General features: G+C 35.4%; 1 protein-coding gene across 1 annotated transcript; it reads left to right on the top strand.

Annotated features, from left to right (window-relative positions):
- The first annotated feature begins 1,021 nt into the window (after positions 1-1,021).
- LOC144433229 (Golgi-associated PDZ and coiled-coil motif-containing protein-like) lies at positions 1,022-16,991 on the top strand. The gene is made up of 8 exons (XM_078121538.1): positions 1,022-1,225; positions 5,116-5,280; positions 6,175-6,350; positions 7,676-7,841; positions 10,135-10,221; positions 10,932-11,096; positions 11,341-11,444; positions 12,285-16,991. Exons 1-8 carry the CDS (start codon positions 1,022-1,024, stop codon positions 12,649-12,651), a joined length of 1,434 nt encoding a protein of 477 aa, XP_077977664.1. The 3' UTR covers positions 12,652-16,991.
- The last annotated feature ends 457 nt before the right edge of the window (positions 16,992-17,448 follow it).

Genomic DNA, 17,448 nt, shown 5'->3' with positions numbered 1-17,448 from the left:
ATCTGTCAATCAATCAATTTAGAATATATATATATATATATATATATATATATATATATATATATACATATATATATATATATATATATATATATATATATATAACTCGGTGAGTATCAATCTCAGACAGTGCTCTATACCGCAGTGGCAGAGCGCAATAGTTTGTCAAACTATATATATATATATATATATATATATATATATATATATATATATATATATATATATATATATATATATATATATATATATATATATATATATATATATATGGCATCTGCCCTCTAAATATCTAACCAAATGTATAGTTTGTTTCATTGTCAAATATATCTATAAAACTTGGCAAATGTATGCCATACTGGTAATATGAACAGTGCTACTTTTTTTTATGTTTTGTTGTTCTTTTGTTTAAATAAAAATATTTTATCGTTTTTTTTTATTAATTAATTGAATAATTCATCCATTCGTTCATTTGATTCATCCATCCATCCATTCACCCATCCATCCATTCATTCATTCATCCATCCATCCATTCACCCATCCATCCACTCATTCATTCATTCATTCACCCATCCATCCATTCATTCATTCATCCATCCATTCGTTCGTTCATTTTATTCATTCAGTTATTGATTTACTATTTAATCTATTCATGAACCCAAAGTAAATACAATAAAATGTCACGTAGTGTATCTATGAAAATTACAAGTTGCACAAAATGTGACAAATCATGTCAAATGACGTGTCGTGATTTTATCCCTAATGTATATCAAGTGTATTTCCACCAGGTTGGAAAATCATCCTCGGTGACAGGTAGCCTATTTTGTAATTTACAAAAATATCAGTTCTCATTTGAGGTAATTGACGCAGACAGACAGACCATGGAGGTGGGGAGACGGGTGGATAGCTCACATTCATGACGTTGTTAAAGTTCGTGACCTTAAAAATCGACGTCGATTGGCGCGAGAGTCTGCGGGATTTAAATAGCGCTGTGCATTGTGGGGTATTAAAGGGTTTCAACATGGCGGCCATGCATTGGTTAGACTTGCTGGAAAAAGAATTCGATAAAGCCTTCGTGGACCTGGATCTTCTACTGGGGGAAATTGATCCTGATCAATGTGAGCTGACATATGACGGCCGACAGAAGATGACGGCGCTTAGCGCTGCGTTTGCACAGCTTTGTCATAAAGCACAGACGATCTTCCAGAATAACGCCAAGCTAGAGGTGGGTGCGGGAAACCTTTCCCCGATGACACGCACACAAACACACGTTTTATATTACTACCGGTGAATCACCTGCCTTTACTTTCAGTTCTGAAACTGTTACCTCAAGGGCTGTATGTAGGCAGAGTGTAGTGGTGTATACGTGGCCAATGTAAACTCCCATTCTCATTACTTTATGATGACAAATTTCGCTCTAAAATTGAAAAAAATTGTAATTTCATTGTTTTTCATAATTCATTTATTATAAATTAAATTTTGTTATATATGAGGAAAGAAAAGTGACACAGCAAACCCAATTAATAAATTAGTATGTAAACGCTAATGAGTTGCGCTTTTTAATATGTACGAATATTATTACAATTTATATATGAGTTTTAGTATAATATTGATATCGGAAAGAGACAAATAGCTGCTTAAGTGCAAATGCCTGTACGGAATGTGAAGGCCTTCATATTGTTATCACCTGGTACGTAGTAGTAGTCCTGCCTGTAGATGGGGTAACGGCCCAGTTGCATGGGATGACTCATGAAACAATTCGTCACATGCGACGAGGCTAGGAACTACAACTGAGAGTGTACACGAAGCCACTCATAGCTTGGCAAGACAAACTGTTGTACATGCCTGGACATATACATTTGTAATGACTACTAATGTTATTGGTCAGTTATAAAGGTCATGTCTTCCAGTGTGACAGGAACTTAGAGGATATGTTATAAAATTACTAATATTACCAATAAAATGACTAAAAACTTGTTGATGTATAGATAGTAAAACTGTATTCAATTCTAAGTTCGTTCATATTGATATTGACATGATTTATCCGATGTCATTGTATCCAAGGAGAGATTAAGCTTTCATAAATGTTGTATACCAGTGATAGATGGTAACTGTGGTGATAAATTTAAATTATACCAAAAAATATTTGCCGTAATAGAACACATGGCTATATGACAAAGGTTACTGCTTGTGGCGCGATGAGGTGGTTGGTATCCAGTCAAAACGTCCCCGGGTCAAAACGTCCCCGGTTTCCATAAGTCAAAACGTCCCCGGGTCAAAACGTCCCCGTCTTTCCATTTTCCTCGACCCAAACTATTTGTGTGTGAGTGCGAGCACGGATTGTTTGGTGTAAGTTATGAAACGGTGTTTAGGTCAGGGGAAATGTGCTACATGGGCGAAAATAATCATTGTCTTGGGCAACCATCACTTTATTTACGGGAAATCAGACAGATTTGAGGTCGTAAAAGTCTTGCGTGTCAATATCAATGGTCGGTGAAAATGAGCATGTAAATCACGAACAGAAAATGGTTCGGAATATGGGCATCGATACTTGACCGTGTTTTAGGGAAGGAACGGAAACTGTTACACAATCAAGTCTCTTGGTTAAATTTTGGTCATACCCGAGGACGTTTTGACCCGGGGACGTTTTGGTCATACCCGGGGACGTTTTGACCCGGGGATGTTATGACTGGTAAGCAGGTGGTTACACGGGGCAATTCATCAACTTGAGAAGCAATGTGCGATAAGTTGCAGAAAATCCAGATTCCTTGTGACACACCTAGCAATGTCACAAGGCTGTGTGATTATGTGCATACACAAAGCAATCCATTGCATACAACGAATTGCTTAAGTACTGCGTTGTTCAAGTTGCCTCGTGTAGCTGGGCCTTAAGTTGGGACTTGATTCTGACAGTGTCCCATTCTTTCTCCTGCCTACAGACGGAGTAAGTCGGACTCAATTCAGACAATGTCCCTTTCCTTAGGGACAGAATCGAGTCCCATACACCACCTGCAAGCAGGACTAGCAAGAATGTAGATAAAAGAACTGACTGTAGTAATAACCTTATACAATTACATTGAACTTAGGAATGAGGTTAGATAAGGAACTGGTTTCATCATAACTGGAAATTCTCATGAACATTGAACCCAGAGTTAAGGAAAATGGTCATTGTGCTGTTATAGGTCTGTGCCATAGATGATAATTATAGATTTGAGCAGATTATGGGAGGAAAGTTGTCAATAAAAACTTACATTATTATTATTATTTAGAAGCAGTTGAAACTCTGTTTCTATTAAATTTGATTGTCTCTCTGCCAGACATGCTGAAATCAGGATTGTATTTTCTCAACATGCCAAACACTCACAAAACTGTCTAATATACTACTCAACTATATTTTGTACCTGTACCATCAACAGTACCTGTATGTCAAGTTTGAGTGATGACTGTAGCTATAACTAAACTATATTGTAACTTCATCAGGAGTGTATACCTCAGAAACAGCATGAATTTAGAGATTCTTATTATTATACAAATGTAAGGTGTTAATCAAAAGAAGAGATATGACATATTTTATGTCACTGTAATTTCTAATCATGGATTAGTATTAGCCATTGTTTTCCTTGGTATTCTCATACTCAAAATATGAAAATTATGATACTGTATTTGATGCCATAACTAGATGATATTTTTATTTTAAGCTTCATTATTTAATTATAAAAATTAAGCAATAGAAGACGTAAATGGATGAGATTTTATGTTTGTGGATAGTGTTTGGTTATTTATTTTGTATCATATGACTCGTATACAATCATATTAATTTGTTTTTGTGGAAGCAATTCTCCAGAGACAGCTGCCACACAGGATTAATAATAATATATTGTATATAAGGGCAGCTGTAGTGTAACCGTATTGATAGGCTTTGCATTAAATCTTGTCATACACAGAAAACAGAGTCTATTTTACTAGTTAATTTGATGGAATGTACAATTTAATGATAACCAGTTATGTGAAAAATTTACATGTAATAGTATTACTAGATGTCTAGACACCAAATATAAATGTTAATTACAGGATAGTTGGTCAATACATGTACATGATCACAGATACAAAGTTTACTCACAGACTAGTTAGTCGAGTCAGGGTTTTGATTTCCAAAAACTGTTTGTGCAAATTTTTTTAATCCAGATACATAAATCCATGCATGATGAAATGCATTATCAGTAGACCCCACACCCCCCACCCCCCACCCAAACACAACAACTTAAAGAATCTAGTATTTTATCCTACATTGAAGTATTGATCTCGCCCAGAGGAGGATAGATGTCTGCCATTAAAAGCTAGGATAAGTGTCCATATGGTTGATTGGCAACCAAAGATTAATGTAACAGGAAAAAGATCAAATCAGACAGAGTTGCCTAGATTGTCAACAGTCTCTCGTGCCTTTTTGCCTACGTTTTATCTAAACTTAAATCGTCGCCGTGCTCCAATTCGGTGCAACACTACTATGATCGCATACTGATATCGATTTCGGCCCTCGATATCAGTATTCGATTATAGTAGTATTGTGCCAGATAGGAGCGCCGCAATGACTTAAGTTTAGATAAAACGTAGGGGAAAAAAGGACAGTCTAAGAGTTGCCTAAATATTTAGTAAGCCTTTGTTTTCTTCCAAGAGTATGGTTTGAACATTATCATCTTAAATTTCTCCATCTTTATCAATTACAGAAATGTCTAAAACCTAAAAATTTGCAAAACATCATCTGCCCTGATTCACTGATCTGTAGTGTAAACCTAACAAAATATATCCCATCTCTATGAACTACAGAAATGTCGAAAACCGGAAAATTTGCAAAAACTTTCCTGCCATCTTTGATTCACTGATTTGGAAACCTGAAGCTGTTCAGGCCAAGTCTGATAACACACGTACCACTAAATTCAGTTCTTGTATGTAAACTAACAACATTCAGAGATCATAACCATGTTTGTAAACTTTCTCAAAATCAGCATCATCATGTATATTTTGTAGAATTGGAAAAGTTTCATTGAAGAGATTTAAGTGGTGTGAAGAAGTGAATGAGATTGAAATCACAATAACAAGTCTTTTGTTGCATTGCAGGCTCAGGTGATGAACCTTAGAACAGATCTATGTGAAGTACGTGCAACTAAATCTGTACTGGAAAAAGAGCTACACAATCAGTTACTGCAATTACATGCTGTACAACTACAACTCCATGCTAAGTCTGGTCAGGTTGTCGATTCTGATGCTATCAAGGCAAAATTGGTAAGTGTACATCCTTAATTAGATTGTCAAGAGTTGTTGTGTTTGGTTAATTGGTTTGTTTGTGCTTTGTGAAATTGTATGTGTATGTGTGTATGTATGTGTCATTTGTGTGTGGATCTGATGCAGTCATCTTGAAACAAGGCAAACTGGCTTAAATCTTACTATGTCACAGGAAATTCTTGCTAATTTTAATTTGTTTGCTTTGGTTTCTGTTATTTGGCTGCATGATTTCATTTATATTTGTAATCACAATAAATAAATGAAATTACTTGGTGTTATAACATGTAGGGAAGCAACGTGTAGACTGGAGGGGGGGGGCATGACTTGGGTTTACTTGACTTCATGTATGTACAATAACAAATTGTTTACCCTTGATGGGTACTTGACTGGGTAATGGATGCAAACGTACCCAGGTGGATTAAAATTTCAAGCACAAATGCTACAAAGATAGGGGTCAAATTCTACATTGAGCCAGAAACTAGGGGGTCAAGTGTCTACATTCAGCCAGAAAATAGGAGTCAATATCTCAGAAATTGGAAACTACAATCATTGAAAAAGTCTCGAAAAAATTTGAAAATCAGCAACTTGGAAACTGTGTTGTCCAAAATATGGGGTACAAAGTTATATGTGCATTCAAAGAGAAAGTCAAACTACTGTATAATTATCAATCAAGAATCAGAAGTCAAAAATAGATGGCTCGAAAAGGGGGTCAAAACTGCACTACATAATTTATGTATATTATACCCTTAATATTTACTATTAATTTCACGGGACTCTAATTTCCTGCTATACTCACATCAGAGCAAGTTCTTGCAGGAGACTATACTATACTGAAAGAGGTACATTTGCAAGCAACCAACATAGTTAAAAGATTGTATATGTTGGTACTGACAGGAAAGTGAAATAGAAACATTTAAGAAAGATGCCATGAAGGAAGCCATGTTGGAATCTGAGGTAAAGGAACTCAAGAAAGAAAACAGTGAATTACGTCAGCATATACTAGCCTTGCAAGGAGAAGTGTATGGTGCTAGGTTAGCTGCCAAGTATCTTGACAAAGAACTAGCAGGACGGTAAGTACAAAATTAGTTTAGCTAATAGTATATATTTACTTGTTTCCTGGATGCACTTAAGTTATACATGTATACTATTACTTATAAACTCACATACAAACTACTTCCAATCCCAGGTTGTTTACATTAGTGTTATCTTATCAATATCAGTGAAGCCATAAGGATATGGGGTGAGATCAATAGTTCAATGTAGAATAACAAGCTAAATTCTTTTAGGCTTTTAGTTAGGCCTCAGATCCCCCCCCCCCCCCCCCCCCCATCTTCTATCTAAATTGGCCAAATTGAAAATTGTTTAAATTGCTTCAGGCCACACAAACAATTCCGATCTGTATGTAGTGCTATGAATATAAATCCAAAATATAGTAGGGGAAGAATAGCTTTTATTTTCACTCTACTTAATGCATACATGTCCCGTAAATGCCACAATGTTCGCCAGTATGCGAAATATATATCTCACCACAAGAGGGCAGCAGGATGTATCGAGCTTCGAGCGAAAATTCATGGGTCACATGGTCAATTTGAAGCGCCCTGATTGATTTATTCGATGCCATGTCCTACCCCTCTGTATTACTAGTTTAAGCAAGGAATGCGTTTGAGCTCGAGTACGCCTGTCACGAGCGCACTAAGCATCGATTTTGCACATTAATATTGGTAAGAGATAAAGTATTACTTACTTAATCTATCCGTATACTTTCTTTTCCTTTATTCTTTTTTGGAGTCTTCCATATTTATATAAAACTTTTTCTGCGATTATTAAAAAATTTTCATTTTCTAAAAGACCAGAAGGTGTACAAGTATATACTTATAATATTACTTTTTAATCATTTCATTTCTGGCCTTATATCCAAAATAACAAACATGTGTAGACGTGTATGATGAGTTTATTAAAATATACTATATAAATAAAGAAGTAAGTATGTAAATGTGACTAATAGCTAACTCGGGCCTTTATTACCTGTATCACATCATTATCAATTTCGGGTTTCACCAGAATTGTTGCCTCATGCCCCTGGTCAACTTTAAAAGCAAAGTGGCCATATTTTTTTGTTCAAAGCCAAGTATTTGTACAGTAGCTCAAGAAACATATTGCACATACCTACATTTGTAGAGACATTTGTGAATTGTCTAGTCCCATATTGTCAGACATAGTGTGTTCTGACAGTGAAAAGACTTGAGTGACTGACTCTAGGACCCTCACTACCATGAGTGTTTACCCTTCCATAGCAGTATTGTATACACCAGCATGCTATTCTGACTGTGTTAAAATCTTAATATAAAGTTCTGCAATGTACTAACAAGGTCATATTTGATTTCATTTGTGTCAGAATTCAACAAATCCAACTCTTAGGAAGAGATTTACGTGGACCAGAACATGACAAACTATGGAACCAATTAGAAGCAGAGATTCATTTACATCGACACAAAACAGTCATCAGAGCCTGTAGAGGGAGAATTCACTCTAGGAAAAGACTACCACAGCCTCCGGGACATGTAAGTTGAGTTCTGTTCAACTTTACTCATCTTTTCTCATTTGGCCTGAAATACAATTCTCTGTGTAACAGTAAGCATTGATTGTGTAAAACGAGATAAACTTATTGAAACAACTGATACATATATTACAACCCCCGAAAAAAACGCTGGTGCATTTGCTTGAATGAAGCTAAGTAAAAACTTCATGCAAGGACAAAGTTAGGTAAAAACAGCAATACAACTGTTAAAAACTAAACAGGGAGTGACTCTACTGTGTAGGTTTGTTAATATCTGTGGAAGTTATAACATAACACTTAAAGTCGTACACGATTGTTATAACATGTAGCATACTATCAGTGAACAGAGTCATAGGACCCTGTCTACTTATAGGCTACTGTGGTTTTTATGCTTATGATAAGCTAATAAGACTAATAATTGTGTGTCTTTGCATGAAACTTGTGTCTCATTCATGCTTACCACAAGCAAGCAAAGGCATCTGTGTTCTGTCATGGGTTGTATATATGTATTTACTTACTCTCGAGAGAAAAGTAGTGCCAAAGTGCTTTCTGCAGTATTAATTAAAGATAAACTGAAAATTGACAATCGCAACAGGTATAGAAATGACTGAATATTTTCCTGTGTACAGTCATGTATATTTGTCTTGGTTTTGTACGTTACTAATGAGCAGTAATGCTCAAGGTGAATAAATAATTGTAATTGAATACAGCACCAGTAAAGTAAAATGAAATAAAATGACTAACTCACTAACACAGATACAACAGTTAGTTCATGTGAAAGGCAATAAATACCAGGAAATAACTAAAATACAACTCAAAGTATAAAAATACTCTATAAAAGAATCAAATACAAATGATCTATGACACTTGTGAGTCTATGTTTGAATTGTGACATGTTATTTGTCCAGACTTAAATTGTCAGTAAGTTTGTTAAAGATTACTGATGCCTGGTATGTTAAAGTAGTGTATCTAGTTGTTTTGGCGCTAAAATCTTCAAAAATGTTGTCCCCTCTCAAGGTATGAATATTGTCTCTAGGTGTCAACATGTCTGTGATGTAGATAGGATAAAACTAACATCTGAAAGTAATTTAGATTCTAAATTAAGATTCAATACATATTTCTTTGTCGTCAAAGAGTGACATAGCTGTGATTTAGATAAAACCTGTTGTATATGTAACTTCTATATTATAATCAAAGAAGACAAAACTGAGTACGTTATCATTCCATTTTTTATCAAGATTTCTGTTTGTGCTACCACTCTATACAGTACTGAAATACTATTCACACACTGAGCCTATGTACCAATTCTTGAAGAAAAAAAATGCCATCCCAGACATTTAGCAAACCCTGTGTACTAATCGCCCTAGATTTTATTCAATACACTACTTCCCTTGCAACATTAACTGTTATTCCAACATCAAAATGCTGATACACAGTGTTTTTCTAGCTTTTTAGTGTGTGACCTTTATTGTGATTTCAACACTTTACATACCTACTGGGATTTTTAATGTCAGTATGTAATATTCTTAGATTTGTTTTCCTTAAGTGGACACACTTAACAGAGACTAATTTGCCCCTAAGTAGACGTAACAACTTGGATCAGTGATTGATTTTAGATAGTTTATATAGAACAAGTAGCCATTAAGTAATGTATGTGACATTTGGCAATGGCTACAGACTAGTTAAATGACAATTAGATGCTATTTCCAATACTTTTCTCTGTTCTGACAAGGAAAAGACTACTGACCTAAGCTAAGAGGCCTCATTACTAGTATGAGCCACAAGACAAAGCCCCTTAGGTTATGCGTATTTTGTGACAATAAATTCAAAGAAATATATTAGGAAATAATATATTTATAGATCGTCAAACTTCCAAAAGTAATGATTTGGAATGTTTTTAACTCGTATTTTAAGCACCACAGAACCAGTGATGTAGACACAGGTTGTCATGACGTAGGAAGTAGAGGGTACAATACTTATTTTATCATTACCTCAAACTCTTCATATACACCGGGCCAATGTAGCAGTAATGTATGCATGTTTGTGTACATATGTGATAATAATGTCAGAACCCCTTGCCATGCCAGTTGAATGCTGGTATGGGTAATGGGGTGGGGGTGGGGGGTGAAAAGTACTTGAAAAAATTAAAGAGATGTTGAACTTTTAAGACCTGTTTACATACTATCCTTGTCCCAAAACACTGATATTTGTTCATACTATGAATGGACACTAAGTAAAAACACCTAGTAAATCAAAACATTTTATGTACCTACAATATTTTTGTCTTTCTATTTCAGGATGATAGTACAAATCGAGGGATAGGAGAGCTGAGAACTGTACATCTTGTAAAAGAACCTGACGAAGGTTTAGGAATGTCAATAACAGTAAGTACTACAATATAATAAAATATTCGTTGGATAACTACTAAACTTACTACAATGTGTAGGCTTCACTGCTATCAATAAGCCACATCTGAGATGCTTGATCTTCTGGAGATGCCAAATGAACCATTTTCAGGGGAAAAATGCCTAAAATTTAGAATTCAAACTGAACTAAAATACAATATACAGAAGGTATTCAAGTCTTCTCATTAACATGAGAAGAGTTCCTTCGTCCCTGTGATGTCAAATTGCTACCTATATGTAACTGGCGAAATACAATGTATTCCTGGAGACTCTGAAAATGAAAATAAAATGTTGAAAATTCCCATTGCTTGCCAGGTACAGCTCAAGAATGTTTCTACCCTTTGCTGACAATGTATACTCCTGGTGTATGTATACAAAGGTTTACTACCTTTACTGTTTACCCTGGTGTAAACAGTGAAGTGGTATTGTCAGTGCTAGACATGCAAAATTTTTAACACCATGCTGATCATGTCTTAGTTTTGAGCTAACTCGGTACTAGTCAAATGATAATTCATGAGCTGTACCATATTCTTCCCCTTGTGACAAGTCAAATGGCTATGTGACTGTAGGATGTATTGTGAACAACTGACTTTAATTGTGAATACTTTCTACATGACAGTTTCTATTCTTTCTCACGAAAATCACCTAAAAACTGGAAGTGAATCAAAACTTACCTTTGCTCTTTACAGGGTGGCAAAGAACATGGTGTACCAATTCTTATATCAGAGATCCATGATGGCCAACCAGCTGATCGATGTGGTGGTCTGTATATAGGTGATGCCATATTGTCTGTCAATGGTATTGATCTAAGGCAAGCTAAGCATGCTGAGGCTGTGGATGTATTGTCAAGACAGGTCAGTGACAAGCTTGTATTGATATCAAAATAGAACATAAACTTCCCTGCCATTTGTACAGCAGGGTTGACCTGAGCGTAATCAATGTTCAATTCTTGTCCAGGGACTTCAGCCATTCAGAAACAAATACTAACAGTGTAACAGTGTGGTTCAAAGCTTTAAGTCAATTCATCAGTGTAACCACAAACTTGACAAGTTGGCATGGTAACCTTGAATGATTGACATTTACTGATTCTTTCCACAGACTGGTGAGATAACGTTAGATGTACAGTTTGTTGCCCCGGAAACAGACAGTGATGATGAGGAAGAGGAAGAGGAGGATTATGTAGACGAGACTACAGGAGAAAGGTGAGGAGCTGAAAACTTAAGATTAATGCAACAGCCCTTCTAATTTATGATTTTAGTCAATAACATTCATAATTTTTATGGTTCAATAAAGCTGGCAGGGTTCTCCTCAGCGCCAAAATGAGTGCAGTTGGGTTAATGATATTCATAATTATTAATATTCCATCAGATAATAAATATTACAAGGTGTGAAATCAGGCTACAATCAAATGTTAGATTACATAAACAGAAGTGGTTAAAGAGGAACGCCACTCCGGGAAATACAGACATTTTCATAAAATATGGGTTCTGGAGAATCATTTCATGAATTTACCTCACCTACAATTACTTGCAATTTCAGAGAAAAGTCAAGTTGATCTTCTGCATTTATAGGGTATCTTTGCTATGAGCTATTGCATCATGGGAGTGAGCAGAAAATGTGTATTCAGAAAATATGTATGCATTGGTTGCTCACTGAATATTCATGAATACAAAAATGCTATACACATCAGTGTAAAACAGCTCTTATGAATATTCAGTGTTCAACCATTGAATACATTATTTCTGCAGACTTCCATGATGCAATAGTCTATAGCAAAGATATCCTATAAAGGCACAAGATCAAGATGTCTATTTTAAGTTGCAAATAATTGTAGGTTATGCAAAATCATGAAGTGACTCTCCAGAACCCATGGTTTATGAAAATGTCTCTATTTCCTGGTGTGGCGTTCCACTTTTAAAGTGTGTTGTTCAGGTGTCAGTTGCTGCAGACCAGTCTGGGGCGAGAACCCGTACCCTGAGTAAGGGAGTATCTCTCGTACATACTTGTGTGTCATTAATGGTGTTTATATGGACATCTTTAAGGTATCATGCTTATGGAGAACAGGAGGAAGAAGCAATGAGTGAGACCAGTGGTGATAATCCACAGTATAACGGTAATGCTGCCATCACACCACCACTACACGAAGGCAGGGCTATCATTCCCAGACAGAACGCGTCAACGTCATCTCCCAAAACAGTCAACAACACGACACCAGGTGGAGCCCAACCGATATCATCCGATAACCAATCACCACAACGAAGAGAGCTGCCACAGATACCAAAGAACTCCCTAGCAACACAAACGCCACCAGAGCAAGTGGAAACTATGACGATAGGAGAGTTGACACCTAATGCTTTGCAGAATAATCCTGCAGTACCAGGGACTCAGGAACTCTTCACTAGTCAATGATAAGACCCATAATATATTAGTATTCTTAGTTTTGGTTTCCAAATTCCAAGGATTTTTGTCATGAAATTTGTCCATGCTTCGTCTAAAGCTGATCAAATAGCTTCACGGAACTAGCCGCTGAGCTCACTCTATGCTTGCTGGTATGTCTAGTACATTGCATATCACGTTGTACATGTCGTTCGTCTTGGACATTGTACATCAACTGGTGTTGGAAATGCTAAATTTCACACAAGTATCTAGTAATCTCTGTGTATATACAGGAATGAATGCCCATTCCTCAAACTAAAAATGATTGTATTACCTATTATAAGAGGACAATTTGCTATGAGAAATTGGAGAAATTGGACATTCAAAAGAGAATGCTGCATATTCAGTCTACCCTAGGGGGGTCTGAGCTATCCTTATCTATAACCTAATTGACCTAAACTCCCTAGTTTGATGCAGGTGTAATAAAACTAAGGTTGAGTTTCTCCATGGTGTTCACATATCAGTGTATGTAAAACACAAGTCTTTTCTGTATCCTTAGTAAGACCGTTCAATGAAATTTTACCTTTCTAGTAACTGTGTTGTACAGTACATTTCTACAGTGTGTTTCTTAATCTCAAGTACATGTATTCATTAGTTTGTAACTCTTCACAAAATTAAGTATGTGTCTCCCCACCTCCAAACCCCTTCGATCTCGCTTTTGCCCCCAAACTGCAGACAGGGCCGAACTTTTAATCTGTAATGTTAGGGTTTATCGACAAAATAAGGGAGGGTGTTATTACAGTCAACTTGAACTATAACATTTTTTTTATTCCATAGAAAGCAAGTGATTAGAAGGAAGTAATTTTTATTGTTTATAAGGCAGTATTCAAGGTACTGTACTGTAAATGTGTCCATGTAGGTATTTGGTTCCTATATGTGTTTACTGTACTGGGTGCAAAAGACATGGTCAATGAGTGCAAACAAGTGAAATATGTTACATTTCCCCCCGAAATGCTTCCACTATTTTTTGTTTATAGATGTATAATTGAAATGTACATTGTTGTTGTTCTTTGGCTTAGCTGATAACAGTACCCAATGTAATGAAACTACAATTAGTCGATGTAAAGCCCTGGTTAAACAAATTGTTATCATTCAGCATACTGAAAGTTCATCAAAGACTTATCTCTGTGATCAGCTTCACTGCAAATAGTCAAACGGATCACATTCATTCAACTGCAATGTCAGATTTTGACTGAAATATGTATAATATCACAATAACTCGTAGGCTAAGCTGAAATGTCAGAGTCTGATCCCCCCCCCCCCCCAACCCCTCCCCTCCAGCTATGGTAACAATCAGATTTGTTTGACTACCTCAGATTGATTGTTTGAAGTTACCATGGTAATAGAACGGATAGTGCTTTTATTTTAAAGATACCTGAAAACTTGTACAAATTCATTATGTATATTTAGATTCAAGGTCAAAGGTCATACTTTGCATAAAGTACAGTCCTAGCCAACCAAACATTCCTAATTCCTATACTGCCCTCTATCCTGTCAATTTTATTCCAAATAATCATAGGCCATGATGTAGTCTTTTCACTCTTAGTGCATGAAGATTTGTCTGAAATTCTTCCGTTTATCACACTTTTATTATGATTAATGAACATTTGCTATGTACTAAAGGTTACTTGAGTCGGGGTGCTCAATGGGCATATGTGCAGTAGAAAGCAAGAATTTGCTGAGCGAGGTCAGAGTTCAGAGGTCATTTGTGAAAGATCATGCCTATTAAAACAGAAAACGTTGTACTGGTGAAGTCTGAAAGTTCAATGTAGGGTCTCCATGTCATGTGATATTAAAGACGCTTGAAAAGTGTGTTGATATGTACACAATTTCTCTGTCCCTTTTTTGAAAGCGTCTTTTGAAAAGTTGTAAATATAGACCTAGAAAGAAAGGGTAACTTTTTCTTCTTTTTTTTTAATCTCAGTTTAATATGTCTTCTATATTAACTTGTAATATTTTCTAAAAGGAGTCAACCAATGGTGCTTAATCATGGTGTTTATCAACGTACTATGACTTGATGGTGTGTCATGAAAACTTAGATTTAGACTACAAGATGTCCGTCACTGTCTTTCGTACTTCAAACTTGTACGTTTTCTTTATGAAATATAATCTTTTATGTTTGTTTGCTTTTAATTTTGAGCATGCGTGTCAAATTCCTAGATTTTCCGTCTTGGTTCTTGAAATGATTTATCTCTTGTACCGGTACTGGTTATTATGAGAACTTGATCAATTTTGTATTAGTGTTTCAAAACTATCAATATAAGGAGCTGGATTGTGCAAATAGGTTAAACTAAGGGGCTTTATCATGTTCTGTGAGGTTAAGCTAGGAAGCCATATTGGTTCAAATCAAGTAAGCTGAGGAGTCATTTGGTTCGAATGTATGAAGCTAAGGAGCTGCATGATCAGGACTATCAAATTAAAGGGATGGTACAAGAAATTAGTTGAATTTATGAAATGATATACATACTGACATTGGAAATTGAACCATATGAATTAATTTATTTGCATATCTAATATATCTCATTCTAAAGAAAAAGAAAACCTGTTTTTGCCATTTTATGTATCTGTTATTTGAATAGTGAATACAGCTCTAAGAGTGGCCATTTTATAACTATACAGGAGAGACATTTACTCAAGAAATGAAAGACAAAAAACAGTTTTCAAAAAGGTAAAAAAAAAAATAATCTGTTGAAATATTGTTGGCTTCATATTTAAGTGCAATATGATATGTGTATTTAAAAAAAATGCTATTTATGGGGTTAGCTTCAGATACAGATGTTGGGGGATCTCTACAAATTCTTCAACCTGGTGTGTTGGTACAGAGGTAAGTTTTGTATTTGGGGCTTCTACAGTAGCTCGGTATACATTGTTTCACTGATACTGAGACACAAGTATGTCATTGTTATGTATCAAGATCAGGGCATAAAGGGTAGGGTCATCATCAAGAGGTTGGGTAAAAATATCATTTATTTGTACATAAAATAAGACTACATTAAAAGCTGTTATAACTCATTCTCAACTCGCACACCAGCACTGTTAATTCTTCCACGACACTGCGAAATAACGGCGCGTTTTGGACGGTGCTGTAAAAGAGGCTGTGGTTTACGACGATGTTATAACTCTACCTGTAGCATTTTTGTCCTGACAATTTTGTTACATTTAATAACTTACACGTCATGTTGTACATTCTAAAATATATTGATTCATTGACTAATATTAATGTATATTATGTAAAGGCTATACAGCAAGGCGCATGAGCAATTGAGTTGTATATCCTACTAATACCATGCAGCCTTTTGTTGTGATGACTTGATAATATTCATTATACGACTGCATCGGATCCACATACAAAATGTATAAGAAACACACTCAAACCAGGTCACATTGATCGGTTGTGAGGGGCAACGTGGTATTAAGCTTTTATATATATACCAGTATATATATCACTGTAAACATGATGAAAATTACCATAATATGAAGTAAGCAACTTGCAGTACTTTTAACCACGTTTTAATTTCCTCTAGTGGGATGTGAATAAAGTAATTCTGATTCTGTAATATGTCAAGCGCTACACACACCAGTCTCATGCATTTCAATATACTTTAGGATGTGCGACACCAAGAGATTAAAGTGTAAAGTGACAATAAAACTGTCCCCCCCCCCCCCAAATACTCCAGTTATAGCTATTACTGCATTAGCTCAGAATGTGTGACCGCTATCAAAGCTGTTGAAATGAAATAACTCAAGATTATTATGTTGTAGCAGTAAATGGATTTGATGGTCTATAATTAATCAAATCTCAATTCTTATGGGTTCCACCTAGGTTTTCCATACAGATTTTTATTCAGTTCTAAATAAAATTTCCATCATATTGTAATTGTAAAAACTCATTAAAATGGGATGTATAAGTATCGTTTTATGAAGTCCTTAGTGCATGTGTTTTGTTTCCATTTACTTAAACCATTTGTCAATACTTCAGACCAACTTTTTTATTTCCGATTTCAGTACATGGGAAATCTATGTTTAACGTTTGGTATTTTTTTTCTAATTCTTCTAGGTTTGTAATTGAAAAAAAAAAAAATTCTATATTAAAAATGAAAGCATTTATCACTAAGATTGTATTTATTTGGAGGAATTTTAACCTTTCTTTTGTATGTGTTGCACCGGTAGTAGCCATCTTATGGTCAATAAATATTTTCTTTCAGTTCATAACTTTGATATGGGATAATTTGTGTATTGTAATGGGGAACTTTTTGGCAGCAAATTGGCTTTGCTGTAAATGATGTACTTCATGAACACAGTAAATTATATGGAATGGAAGTATTATATGCTGACTTGTCATTGTGTCTTGATTTGAATACAGGGTCTCATGCAAATATCATGTGGATGTGTGAAAATGGGTTTCCTTGTTTGCTGTATGTACTGTCAATATTGTTCATATCACACATACATGCAATACACACACATGTACATATGTAGTTACGTACATACGTACGTACGTACGTACGTATGTACATACATACATACATACATACATCCATCCATCCATCCATCCATACACACACACACATACATACATACATACATACATACATACATACATACATACATACATACATAGACAGACCACAAAAGCATATGTATAAATGAAAACGCAAGTTAGTGTCAGAAGTTTTAGTATATTCTGAGGGGAAAAATGACACACGAAAACAGTAGCAATTCGTTTTTAAAAAAAAAAACATTTCCACACATGAACACAATTCACCTCAT

The sequence above is a fragment of the Glandiceps talaboti genome, chromosome 3 (genome assembly GCF_964340395.1).
Source record: "Glandiceps talaboti chromosome 3, keGlaTala1.1, whole genome shotgun sequence".
In the NCBI taxonomy this organism is placed as follows: Eukaryota; Metazoa; Hemichordata; class Enteropneusta; family Spengelidae; genus Glandiceps; species Glandiceps talaboti.
The sequence above is the reverse complement of the archived record's forward strand: the minus strand, read 5'-3'. Positions and strand labels throughout refer to the sequence as shown.